Source organism: Hyaena hyaena, unplaced genomic scaffold (assembly GCF_003009895.1).
Source record: "Hyaena hyaena isolate Hyena2069 unplaced genomic scaffold, ASM300989v1 scaffold_303, whole genome shotgun sequence".
NCBI classification, from domain to species: Eukaryota; Metazoa; Chordata; class Mammalia; order Carnivora; family Hyaenidae; genus Hyaena; species Hyaena hyaena.
This window is the reverse complement of record NW_024080934.1, coordinates 818,435-832,948: the sequence shown is the minus strand read 5'-3', so window position 1 is coordinate 832,948 and position 14,514 is coordinate 818,435. Positions and strand designations below refer to the sequence as shown.

Genomic DNA, 14,514 nt, shown 5'->3' with positions numbered 1-14,514 from the left:
AAATTTGAAGTACAGTTGCTGCTGAATGCATATTGCTCTCACACCACCATGAAGTCAAAAAGTCATAAATTGAACCATTGTCAGTTGGGGACCATCTGCACACTCTTCAATTCTGATGTGTGAAGTTTTCTATACGCCAAGCAATTCTGCAGCACCAGCTGGGTGCCCTACAATTTCACTCAAATCTGACACTGTCTATCTGGGGATAGCACCGGATCTCAAATCCCCACCCACACTTGCATATGATGACAATCACAAGTCCAGGTTGTCACCTGTGCTTCTGACCTACTTGCTATAAATTGGAAATTCTCATGACTCCCTTCTCCGATTTATTTACTTTGCTAGAGCAGCTCACAAAAGTCAGGAAAATATTTTACTTACTAGGTTACCAATTTATTATTAAGAAATATAGCTCAGGAACAGCCATATGCACGAGATGCATAGGGCAAGTTTTGGGAGAAGGACCATGGAGCTTTCATGTTCTCTCTGGGTGCAATAGCCTCCCCAAATCTCCATGTGCTCACCAACCCAGAAGCTCTCCAAACCTGTTCTTTTGAGTTTTTATGGAGGCTTCATACACAGGCACGATAGACTAAATCATTGGCCACTAGTGACAGATTCAACCTCCAGTCCCTCTCCCCTCCCCAGAGATGGGGGCAGGGACTGAAAAGTTCCAACCTTCTAATCCAGTTACTTCCCCTGGCACCCAGCCCCCATCCTTAGAGGCTTTCCAGAAGTCACCAAATTAACATAAACGTTTACAGGTGTGGTTGAAAGGGGCTTGTTATGAATAACAATACACTCCTTTCACCTTTAAGGCTCTGAAGCTATTTCAGGAACCAAGGACAAAAGACCAACTATTGTAGCAAAGGTCATTTCCATTGCTCTTAAGAAATTCCAAGGTTTGGGGCATCTGGGTGGCTCAGTAAGTTAAGAACAGGACTCTTTTGACTTCTGCTTCGATCATGATCTCACAGTTCCTGAGTTTCAGCCCCAAGTCTGCCCCCACAGAGACTGCTTGGGATTCTCTCTCCCTTTCTCTGACCCTCCCACCTGCACATTCTCTCTAAATAAATAAACAAACTTTTTAAAAAAAGTCCAAGGGTTTTAGGAGCTCTGCCAGAAACTAGACGAAGACCAAATATATGTGTCCTATTCGTGAGGAAGCATGAGGCAAGCTGAAGGCAAAGTACATGTTAGTACACCACACCCCCCCAGGTGGGAAATGTATCATATTCCCAGCTACCCCAAAACAAAAAAGGACAAAAAGACAAAACAAAACAAACAAAAAAGAGTTACACTGATAAGAGTCTCTACCAGTTTACCAGAAAAAGGCAATCCCATCACAGCCTAAAGTCCAGGAACTCCCTACTGTTATAATGATAATGACTTGGCTAGAGAAAGAGAAAACCTTAGCTTGATAATAGCTTGGCCTCCAGTAGGTCTGTAACATATGAAAGTCTCTTTGGAAACTCCCTCTTGACTTTATCTCCCCCACTCCATAAATGGTCACCCCCTCCCTCACCCCTGCACAACCCCAGTACAGCTCTTCCTGCCCTTGGGTCCTGTCCCCACGCTTTAATAAAATCATCTTTTTGCCCCAAAGACGTCTTTAAGAATTGTTTCTTGGCCATCAGCTCCAGACCCCATGCACCCCCCATCACCCCAAAACTTCCTCATTCTTACAAATCTCAACATTACACTCACCGTGGCAAAAATAAGGGTTCCAACTCTGAGATTAGAACCCTAGCTCTTAGCCACATTCAGGGTTCATGACTCTGAGATTTAAAGTCTCAAATTCCAAGTGTTCTTATCACCACCATCACCCCAATCCAGAACTGAAATCCTCAGAGTCCCAGACCATGAAGGTCCTATGGATGCACAAGCTTACTATCACCACAGTTCTCTTTCCCTGGGAGCACCTGCCACCTGCTCCTTTCAGTCCTTCGAACTTTACCAAGCACATATTTTGCCTCAGAGCTTTCTCTTCCCTCTGTCCCCAGACCTCTTCATATTTAGCTCCTTTTATCCTTCAAGTCTGTTAAACTAATTTTAAAAAAAGCCATTAGACCAAGGTGACTCTAATGCCATGGTGGCCTATGTATGCAAGCGAAAATCTAAGCCTGTAAATGCCTCAAGGTTCCAATATCAAAACACCAAGGATAACCAATCACAAAAAGCCAACTAGACTTTAATATATAGCCAATCAAATAATTTCCTTTCTTTGCTTCCGCGCTTTCTCTATACAAGTCTTTCTTCTGAATTGTTGGCTCATCACTCATAACTACTTTGGGTCTGGCACTGCCTAATTCCAATCCATCTTTGCTCAAATAAACTTAAAATTTTTAATATCCCTCAGTGTATCTTTTAACAAATCTCAGCTAAAATGTTACAGCCTTAAAGATGCCTTTCTTGACCACGAGAGCAAAACTAATCCCTCTCCCTCTGTCTCTCCCCCTCCTCCATCTCTTCCTAGTACCCCTCTGCCCCCCATCCTATCTTTATAGTTCTTTATAGTCCTTATCTCCACATATTGCTTTGTTTATGTGCCTGTTTTCTATCTTTCACAGTAATATGTAAACTCCAAGAGGACATATTTGTTTACTGATGTATTCTGCCTGGCACATAAGTATTAAATATTTATTTGAATAAATCTAATTAATGGATTTTTAAAGTCTATCTGACAGAAATAACAGGCATTAGGTTCCATTGCAAATGACTAATAAACGTGAGTTAGGAATTGTATAGCTTTATAAAAATAACAAACGAAGCTAGCTAGGAAAAGACAGCACTTAAGCTGCCATTTCACTGGCTCTCAGCATCATGATTGAAAACCACAATTGCCATCCCTCTCACTGTTATAAAACTATAACAATTATTACTTTGGCTCAGACTAAGCTATTGCTTATTAATTTTCAAAATGTTGGTGACATGTAATTATTTTAGCTAAAAATCAGCTTATGAATCCGTTATTTTCCACTCTATCCTTCTCTACTTTGGGCTCTAAGAGGCTGACTTTTGTAGACTGCACCTCTAACTTCTAGGTGGGTGGAAACTATGCACAGAAGCACCAGGAGATCTAAAGGGGGATGGAGAAGGGGGTTAGAGCATTTACTCTTCCAGGATCCCTGCCGGCTGTGTTGTCATAGGCTGATTATGTCCCTTTACTGACCCAGAAACCATAGCTACTTCTAGATGTCCTCACCTATGGCCACTCTCTCTGGTTTTGGTAAATGTTCTCTCCCTAGCTTTCAGGATTGGGAGAGGTAAGGGCTTCCTTCTATTGCTAGTCTAAGGGTATTGAACCACCCTTATCTCTGCTTTCCCTGAATTCTGCACACCTTTATTAAGGTGGGTGGCTGCCCACACCAGCCTCTTTATTAATATCTCCTTGCCTATCCCGTTTGAACTTCTGCAGCTGTTTCCTGCAAGGATCCTGAGTCATACATTTTATACCTCAAACTCCTGAGAATTTGAAAGACATGGGTCTATAGCCTATACACAAATTAAATCAAGGGTTTAGTCAATGGTAAATTTTAACAATATACAAGAAGTCATGAGCATGAGTGCTGTCGTTTCCAATTTAGGGTAAGACATGGTATGAGATACAAAAAGAAATTAAATAAAAAGAGTACCTGTTATTTTCACATGGCACCAATTAAGGACAGTCCTACCTGAAAATAACCTGCACTTGGTTAAGATAATAAAGTAGTCACTCATCTGGCTTCTCTTTATTCTGTTTGTTTTCAGCCCCCTTTAGAGTTATAACCTAAAGATCTGAGAACTAAAAATAGAAAATGTACTGGGCAAGGAATTAGCAATGATATTCTAGTCCCATCTGTGCTCAGAAATCTTGAGAAATCAGTCAACTTTTCTAAAACATAGTTGCCTAAACTGCAAAATTAAGATGTTGGAATACATTATAGCTAAGATATCCTTTAGTTTTGAATCTCTGATAACTATATTTTATAATTATGAAGAACTACCAAGAATTTTTGTTTTAAAGATGTAGGAACAATATAGTATTGTTTAAGAACCCAGCTCTGCAGTCTAATTGTTTGGTTTCAAATCCCAGCTCTACCACTGACTAGCCACATGGACTCAGGCATGTCTCTTTATCTCTTTGGGCCTCAGTTTCCTCATCTGGAAAATTGGCATGATAACAGTAAAAATATCTGCCAGTGAGGATTTCCTTGAGGGTGAAAAAAGTTAGAACTTGTAAAATACTCACTGTGTGCAAGGCACTATTCTAGCCACTCAATAAGTGTTCACAATTATCACTAATATTGTTAACAGAACATTTTCCATAATTTACTGATCTAGATGGCTTTTATTCAGCAATTCATAAATGGGGCAACATCCAGTCTAGCAGATAGAAAAGAGCTCTAAAGAGCTGTACAAGGCAAGAAATATTTACAGACCAAAGTGAGAAGGAACAAGGAAGTTATACTGGGAATTTGCTGATTGGTTAAAACAAGATTACTTCCCTTATATGGAGCAAAGGAGAGTCTTGAAGCCAGGTCAGATAACTTGTGGTAGACAAGCAAGCACTGATTGGTTGGCCTAGGCCCACTTTTTCTGAGAGAGCCAAGCATAGGAACTTAGTTAAATTCCAGTCTGCTGATGTGGGTTTAGCATAAATGGTTCCACCTTGCACCTGGTCTGGATACTAACAATACCCAACTGAAATGATTTGGAGTTAATAGTAGATGATAAAGTATAGATTATACTGAGCTGAAAATTAACATTAGAAGAGCAATTGCCATGTTGAATCTAAATATCAGCAATATAGGGCATCCATGTGGCTCAGTCGGTTGAGCATCTGACTTCAGCTCAGGTCATGATCTCACCATTTGTAAGTTTGAGCCCTGCGTCAGGCTCTGCGCTGACACCTCAGAGCCTGAAGCCCACTTTGGATTCTGTGTCTCCCTCTCTTTCTGCCCCTTATTTGCTTACACTCTGTGTCTCTCTCTCAAGGATGGATAAACATTTTAAAAAATTAATTAGTTAAAAAACTAAATATAAGCAGATTGGTTTAAGAGTAAAGAACTCTTAACTCATACTCTGTTCTTATATTTTGATATGACATGTAAAGATGATTTGAACAATTTATTGCTATTTACTTGTATGCACATACATTCTTCTAAATGACTCAAGATTTACTACATACATGAGCACACATGCAAACACACAAACACATACATATACAGTTGACCCTTAAACAATGTGGGGGTTATGGGCCCCTACCCCCTATGCAGTTGAAAATCCACATATAACTTTTGACTCCCCCAAAACTTAATTACTAATAGTTTACTGTTGATCAGAAGGATGCCTTACCAAAACATAAAGTCAATTATCATAATATTTTGTATGTATATGTATTATATACTCTATTCTTATAATAAAACAAGCTAAAAAGAAGAAAATATTAGGAAAAACCTAAAGAGAAAATACGTTTGCAGTGCCGGGAAAAATCCACGTACAAGTAGATCTGCATGGTTCAAATCCATGTTGTTCAAGGGTCAACTGTATATACATATATATATATACACATATATATATATAGCATAAGGTATACTTAATAGTTTTATCTGTATACATTATATATTTTTCTACACATACACAAACACACTATGAATAAATAGCATAATTTAAGGAAAGTAATGTTTTTTATTATTCTTATATAACCTGCCCAGAGAAACAAATTGTAAGGTTTCTTTATATGGTAGCTAGGGTAGGATGTGGAAGAGGTTCTGAGCTAGAGGAAACTACAGTGATGTGGGCTAGAGGAGAGAACGGGAAAATGACATCTTGCCCTTAGCCTAGCGTTGTCCACAAATCACTTGCCATGCACCAGAAAAGATTACTATTCCTAACAACCTTGCATTCCAAGATAAACCATGAATAACAGGAACCTCCTAAAAGCATTGACTAACAGGAAATCCTGAAAGCTTTGCCTCTTGAGATAAGCCACAAAAATAAGAACATCCTGTTTTCCTTAGGAAAAGACAGGAACATCTTGTTCTTATCCAATCTGAACTGTCAACTGCCATATCTGAGCTATAAATATCTGCCATATCATCAGAGTTATAAATTCCTCCTATTCTATGAGATGAGCCACTACTTCTAAAAAGCTAGTTTGTTTGAACTGCTAATAAAAATGGTTTCCTAAAAGGCAAAATAGGTAAAGGGGATGAAGAGGTAGAAAACTGCAGTTATATTAAAAAAATAATAATAATAATTTTAAATCACAGGGATGAAAAGTACAGCATAGAGAATATAGTCAAACAGACTATCATGATGATGACAGACTTATCATGATGACCATTTCGTAATGTATATAACTGTCAGCACACGATGTTGTACACCTGAAACTAATATGTGTCAACTGTACTTCAACTTTTCCAAAAAGTTTCTCTGTGTTCACATTTGTTTCTGAATTTTACTTTGACAAAGAGTTACTGAATAGACAGTAGTTGGAAGTCTACTTCTCGGGATTTTCTCGGGAAGTCCTAAATACACCAAGGCCAGCTTTATGGGTGAACCAATGGTGCAGTTGTACAAGGCCCTGCCTTGGTTTAATGCTCTACTCATACCATCTTAAAATTCCTAGGCACTTTTTAAAAAGAAGCTTTGCAAACTATATTGATGGTCTTGGATGCATCATAAACCTCTTTCCTGGGGCGCCTGGGTGGCTCAGTTGGGTAAGCATCCAGCTCCTACTCAAGCCATGATCTCATGGTTCATGAGTTCTAGCCCCGCGTTGGGCTCTCCACTCTCAACAAAGAGCCTGCTTCAGATCCCCTGATTCTCTCTCTTTCTGCCCCTCCCCTGCTCTCTATCTCTCAAAAAGAAATAAACATTTAAATAAGTAAAATAAAATAAACCTCTCTCCTGAGCACCCAAATAAAGCAGGAAGAGCATGGTCTTTGGAGTCTGACAGGGCTATTTATTTAGGTAAGCCTCACCTTCATCTATAAGATAGCATGATATCTCAGACTTAGTAGATGACTACATGAGATCATGTAAATATTTACCACGTTTGACACCTAGAAGGTCCTAAAATAACAGTTCTGAATTACCCTATTTTACCTTCTTTGAAAAATAGCTATACTTTTGTACAATCTCCTTTTCTTTTCAGCAGGAGTCTTAATAGAAGCAGCAATTCATTTGAATAAGTGTGTATTATAAGTAAGAGTTGGGCTTCTTGTGTGTTCATTTCCTCTCTTCCCCTTCATTCCTCCATTACAAATCAGACTATATATATCCTCCACCACCACCTCAAGGACCCTTAAGACTTTCCTATGGCTAAACTACCTTCAAGTGTTATTTCACTTGACATCTCCTCAGCATGTGACAATTTTGGTCATGTTTATCTTCTGTAGCACCCCACTGTTTTCCCCCTACCTTTTGGGCTGTTCCTTCTCAGTGTCAATTGCCAGTCAATTGCTGTTCTCAGCTGCTTCTCCAAGGACTTGTTGTTCTCACTCTACATACATCTGATGGGTGAGCTCATCAATTCCCATACCTTCATTTTCCATTTATATACTGGTGACTCCTGTTATGGATATGTAATTGTTAGGATGTTTTGGCAGCAAGAAACAGAAAATTCAACTCCACTGATTTTATCAACAAAGGTTATTAACTGATTTGTGACACAAAATGAAGCCACTCCTGCCCAGGTTGCCACATCAGCAAATCAAAACTTAGATAACTTTCATGTTTCTGTAAATGCTCTGCTTCACCAAGGTGCAGTACATCCAGTCAGCCAATCCCCAATTAAGAATCTGTAATGATTTACCTCTTCTCAGATGTGCAACCCCAGCCAATCAGCTTAAGCCAAATATTCTTTCTTTGTTCCCTGGTTAACCCACTAGCCTTATAAGGAAATCCCTGACCCCCTAGCCAATCATTTCCTGTTTTCCTGTTGCTGCTTCAGACACTATAAAACTCACTCTTGCCCAAACATCCCCTGGGAAGAGTGCTCCACTGCTTGCGGGGCACTGATTCCCCCAATCTATGGATGTTTTCCCTTGAATAAAGAACATCAGACTCAATGGTAAATTGTTTTATTTTTGTCATTTCACAATAGAGAGGAGGAGTGGTATTCAGGCACGGTTCAATCAGGACCCTGGCTATTCTCCCTTGATTCTCTTAATCTGTGTTTCTCTATATAACTTCATTTAACATGACAATGCTGAGAATGTTGACGCATGAGGCACTGCATAAATTTGAGAAAACTTTTTTGTCAAAAATCTGTAGCAAAACCTTTCCTGCTTATTGGTCCCAAATGGGTCACATGTCCCTGGGCCTATTTTTGAACCCAACTCTGTGCAACTCAGCATTGGCTGAGGGAATATGGTGATTTCTTGTTTAAGGCCTGCTAATCCCTGAATCAATCACTGTAGTAATCGTTGATTAGCCTAATCTAGACCCACTTCTAAAGATGGGGTCAGTTCTCCAAACCACATGGCTGCTATAACAAAAAAAAAAAAAAAAAGGGAGAGTTGAAATAAGCTGTCAAGGCAATCAAAATGTACATCAGATCTATCTTATTCAGTGGAGACTCAAAATAAAGTCTTGATACAATTATGCTAAATACCTGAGAGGCTGGTTTGTAGATACTGCAGGTCCTAAAAGCTGCAGGAAATCATAATCAAAATAGTTCTAAGAATTGTGATATCATGAGGGCTTACACATCTTTGACCTTTAAAATAATTGGCTAGAAACAAGTAAAACATAGTATAATTATTTTCTTAAAAGAAAAAACAAAGAAACAAAAGACAGCTGTAATGACTTCCTGACCTCTGAGAACAATTCAGGCACCCAAGGCTGAGCATCTCATAACAATGGGGAACTGGTCTATATTTTTCTGGGCTTGAAGAATCAAGCAATCAGTGGGGAAGATCTAGATGGATAGATGTGCAGCACTCAACAAATAGATAGGACCATGAAGTCCTACCTAACCTTATCTGCTCTGTCAAGCTCTTCTATGGTCTTCCAAGGTCTAATTGGCTCTCAGAGCAGCAGAGAATTCTTCCAAAAAATTACTGTATTAGTAAGTAAATGCATGTATCATCATTGCTATTCAATCTTGTCTTTTATTTTCTTTTTTAATTTTTTCAACGTTTATTTATTTTTGAGAGACAGAGAGACATAGCATGAGTGAGGGAGGGGCAAAGAGAGAGGGAGACAGAATCCGAAGCAGGCTCCAGGCTCTGAGCTGTCAGTACTGAGTCTGAGATAGGACTGAACCCACAGAACTGTGAGATCATGACCTGAACAAAAATCAGACGCTTGACTGAACCACCCAGTTGCCCCTCAATCTCATCTTTAAAAGCAAACCAGTACAATTTGCAGATCTAAAGCTCCATGCCTACCTTTTCCATAGATACCTCAAAATCCACATGCTCAACATTTAAATATCCTCCTCTCTTCAAAAAAAAACCAAAACTCTGCCATCCTCTCAGCTCAATAAATGGCACCATCATATACCACATAGTTCCAAACCCAAAGCCTAGAAATTAGCCTTGACTCTTCACTTTCTCTCATCCCCACCAATCTCTATATCCTATCAGTTCTACCTCTGTTACCTTTTTAATCTGTCCATCCATCCCACTGTTACTACTTTAATTTAGGCTATCATCAAAAGACTCCTATCGAGTTTCCACCTTATGACCTCTACAGTTCTTTTAACACTTAACAGCTGGAGTTCCTCCTAAAACTCATTTTATCTATGCATGACCTGTCCCGGCTTAAAACCTATCTATGACTCCACCCAAATTCCTCCCGACAAAGCCTAAATTGTTTAACATAACACAGATCATTAGGCCCCATTTTAGCTTTCGGATCAGGAGAGGACATACTACCAGCCAGCCAAATCCAGCCCACTACCCGTTTTTGTAGTTTGCAGTGCAAAGCCTTTACATTTTTAAATGGTGGGAAAATCAAAATATGATGGGGCAGCTGGGTGGTTCAGTTGGTTAAGCCTCTGATTCTCGGTTTTGGCTCAGGTCATGATTTCAGTTTCTTGAGGTTCAAGCCCAGTGATGGGCTCTGCCCTGGAGCATGGAGCCTGCTTGGTATTATCTCTGCCCCTCCCCTACTCATGTTATCTCTGTCTCACTCAAAATAAATAAAACTTTAAAATATATACATATATAAAAGAAAAATCAAAATATGACTATTACTTGGTAGTGAAAACTACATAAAATTCAAACTTCAGCATCCTTAAAAAAAAAAAAAAAGACAAAACTTTACTGGAACACAGCTCCACCCATCCGTACTGTCTATGGCTTCTTTTGAGCTACAAGTTGAGTAGGTGTGACCAAGATAATATGGCCCACAAACCCTAAAATCTTTACTGTCTGGCCCTTAAAGTTTGCCAACCCCTGCTCTACACTCATCTCTCACCACTCCCGTCTGCAGCCGCCACCCTGAACTGTCTGCAGTCCCTAACGGACCACCATTTTCCCTCTGACTGCTTGCTCCTCCACCCATGGGTGCTCACATACAACTAACTTCATATCAGTATTTAACAGTTTTTCTGATTGTCCCTCTACTTGTCTGGCGCATATGTTCATCACTGAATCCTCAGCACCAACACGATCTCTACCCTCCTTCAGTGCTTGATAAATGCGTGTTGACCGAATGAGCAGCACCCTGAAGAGATGAACAGAACTGGTTCCAACTTTCAGGAGCTTACAAACGCAAGGCAGACACATAAACAGCATATTAATCCACAAAGAAGAATGAAAAACACTAAAAAGTAGCAAGTACTCCGCAGCATAACCAAAGAGAAATAATTCCACCTGAGGAAGAGTGCCCCTTAAGAATGCCTTCTGATTTGAAGATAAGCCCCTCCCTCCATGATGGAATTCTTACTGAGCTTTCTTTTGTTGGCCTGGAGTGTCACCTGTAAAATAAGGCTAAATAATCCCGACTTCACAGGATTAAATGAATGTGGTTAATTATTGAGAGCAAGTAGCTCAGCGCTTGCTTCAGAGAAAGTGCTCAGTAAACAGCGGTCAGTTCTCGTTGCTCTAAAACGCTCCGTTTGACGTTAATGGTGTCCGTATCCAAGGGAGTCTCCAGTGTGTGTCGCCAAACGCAGGGACCAGCATCAAACACATCCCTACAGTAAGAAGAGCAACCTCCAAGCAAAGCGCCGCCGGAGGCGTACCAGGGTAAGCTGGGAGCCGGGCTGAAACTCCGGGGAAACCGCCCGGAAACGGACCCCGCGAGGTAGAACTACAACTCCCGTCGTGCCTCACCGAGTTTAGGGCTACTCTACATTTTACCACCTCCAGCCACTTCTCTTCTTTCCCTCTGTAGTCCCGAGGGTGGCTGCGTCCTGGTCACCGGAAGAAGCCGTGTGACGTCACGAGGGCCTGCGCGTCGCGCGGGTTGCAGGAGTTGACGGACGGTCTCTGGGTGCGTTTGGGTGCCCGGGGGACCACGGAAGAGGCTTCCCTCGGCGGCCGCGATGCCTAGCTCGCGGCGGGTCAGTCAGCTCCTGGATCTGTGAGTCCACCTGGTCCCCGCCTCCCCGACGCCCCGCCCTGTGCTCGCTCTCCCTCCCCGCCCCCTTTCTACCTCTGGACCTCCGAAGAGGGCCCGCCGGTGTGTCTATTCCTGGGTCGCTGATATGTCGTCTCCTTGTAGATGACAGTTGTGCCAGGTGTGCTGCTGGACAGGCTTGACCCTCTGTTCTCCGCCCTGGGGGCCGCCCGATGGGTGTCCGAACTCTGTCAGCCTTGACAGCTCGATGCCCTGGTAGTTTCTGGCAGTGGCCTGTTTCTGAGGAGAGCTTGATAGAACAGCAACAACAAAAACACCACATGTGGCCTTCAGCAGAGTTCCACCATTCCTGTAACTGGGATAGATATTGATTCTTTGAGGCAGCTCCTCGATTGCTTGACTGGGATTGCTGGGTTCAGCTCCCAGTCGGCCATTCACCAGCTGTGTGACCACGGAGAATAACTTAAGTTTCACCTCTGTGCCTGAGTTCCTGATCTATCCAAGTAGTGTGACAACAGTATGGATCTCATAGAATTGTAGTGAGGAATACATTTAACGCGTGTCCTTTGAAGGATGCCTAGTGTCAAAAGAAATTTCAAAGAACTTTACTTAAAAATATTTTAATGAAGGAGAAACAATCTCAGAGGCATGCCATTGCAGGATGGCTTATACACTGAGAATGACTGTGTTGTTTATCCTTTACAGTGATTGGTTATTACAATGATTGATTACTACAATTTCAAAAACCTCAAGGGGTTGGTTTAAAGTGATTGTCATATACTATTTTAGAGAGATGATTTAAGCTTTGTTTATGATTGTCAGAGGGATTTACAAGAAATATACTGTTAAATTTCACTTTGTTCATGAAATAAGCCAGATTAAGTTTCACTTATGTGAAACTGATTTGGTCTGCTTAGGGGATTTTCAAGCATGGTCTGCATTTTGTTTTATTTTAAAAATTCCCCCTTTGGGTCATTCCCTCAGAAAGGTGAAAGTGTGAGCCAATATATAGTTACTCTCCCCTTGATGTAGTCATTGGGCTGTACGGTCATGTAGTTGCCATTACCAACAATTGCATAGTCATTGAAGACATGGACAGTGGGACAACTGAGTTCCTTGAGTTGTGTAATCCTGACAGATATCGTTTGACGTATGAGTGACTGCTGAAAGGCATTTACAACTCTTGAGAGGATATAGTGCACTAGTGTTAAAAGGTGGGGGAGGGACAGTAAAGTATCCTCCAGACCTAGTAGGCACTTTGAAGCAGAAAAACAAAGCAAGCCGCTCCATACTGTTTACACAGACTTGTATTCAGGGTGACCTACTGACAAGGGGGAGCCAGTGGATAGATGATCCTGTGGTAGGACCCCTTCCTAAGGAATGTGGTGAAAACCTCAAGACAAGGGAAGGCAACCTGGCTATGTGCTCCAATGTGACATTCCGGACGATTCTGTAACATAGACTGCCCAATCAGACTGTATGTCTATATGTCATCATTTATGGGAGACAAAGAAGTAGAAATTGCATAAAAGGCTACAACCCCCTGCGCTCAGGGCTCAGTTTTTAAGGCATAAACCCATTGAGCCTGTGGCCACATGATGAATAAAGTTGCTTCCTGGAAAGAAAAGCCTAGGTGCCATGACTGTGCGAACCTCAGTCCCCTTACAATCCAGGTGCGATGGAGCTATTCTCCACCCAGTCCAAACCGTGACCTACTGCTTTTATAGAGCAAAGGGCATTATGGTGCAGAGGATCATTATCTAAAGTGGCACCATCTATGCGAGGTCATCTCTCCTACTTAAAGTGGAGCCTTTCATCTCTACTAGTGCACCAATCATCTCTACTAGTTATCTAAAGTGGTACCTTCTGTGCAGCACTTTAGGGAAAATTGGAGCAAGCCTTTCTGCATTCCAGTCAGGGCACACGTTAACCTCCAAGGGGCCTGGAACCTATAGCCCCAAGGGAGGTCATTGCATGAGCAGAAACAAGATGGAGGACCAAAGATGGAGTCAGTGCTGTCAGCACTCCTACAACTAGGGATATTAATATATGATGATTTTGAGACAAAAATCGAAAAATTCTGGGAGCAGATTCCCAGGAGCCAAGATTTAACCAACTAAATAAATCAGTGGAAGAAGGCTCCATCTATCTGATGGAAGACTGACATCTGATCTTTAAGATCTTTTAAATTGGGTGTAATAATTCCTGATCTATTAACATGGAAACATGGGGCACCTGGATAGCTCAATCAGTTACGTGTCCGACTCTTTTTCAAATGTTTACTTTTGAGAGACAGAACACTAGCAGACAGAGCAGGGGAAGAGCAGAGAGAGGGAGAACAGAATCTGAAGCAGGCTCTAGGCTCTGAGCTGTCAGCACAGAACCTGATGCAGGGCTTGAACCCACGAACTATGAGATCATGACCTGAGCCTAAGGTGGCTGCTTAACCGACTGAGCCATTCAGGTGCTCCAAGTGTCCAACTCTTGTTCTCAACTCAGGTCTTGATCTTGTGAGGTTGTGAGTTGGAGCCCTGTGTTGGGCTCCGCATCAGGTGCAAAGCCTACTTTAAAAAAAAATTTAAAAACAACAACAACCATGGAACCTTTTTTTCTTTTTAACCAGTTATAACATATGCATCTCCTTGTTCAGTGGTTAGGGTGTCTGAGACTGTGCAAGAGTTTAGATTCTTACTGTAATTGTAGGGATTTTGCAGAAGGTAAGATGTCACCTGAAGAGATTTAAATGTAGTCTTTTGTGGGTGTCCTTTCCAATAAACTAAGTCTCTAGGAATGTTTTCTTTTGGAATGGATCACATTTTAAAATCTAGTCGAAAATATGTTTCCTAATACCACATTAGTGCCTTACCCTATTAAACCATGTAATGATTACTGAGGATAAACATGAGGATGTTTTATTTCAAGAGTGTTGTAGGTGCTTTTCTATCTAAGTTGGGCCTCTCTATGATGTGAGTAATTAGTCATTTCTATGGAAAC

The 14,514-nt window shown here is 41.2% G+C and overlaps 1 protein-coding gene across 2 annotated transcripts in view; it reads left to right on the top strand.

Annotated features, from left to right (window-relative positions):
• Nucleotides 1-11,317: 11,317 nt before the first annotated feature.
• AMN1 (antagonist of mitotic exit network 1 homolog) overlaps nucleotides 11,318-14,514 on the top strand; it is a 57,961-nt gene continuing 54,764 nt past the window's right edge. The window contains exon 1 of one of the 2 annotated variants that reach the window (XM_039247684.1): nucleotides 11,318-11,523. In XM_039247684.1, the coding sequence (XP_039103615.1) occupies nucleotides 11,486-11,523 (38 nt within the window). In that variant the 5' untranslated portion in view covers nucleotides 11,318-11,485. The remainder of the gene's footprint in view (nucleotides 11,524-14,514) is intronic. The other variant, XM_039247683.1, reaches the window with a different exon arrangement.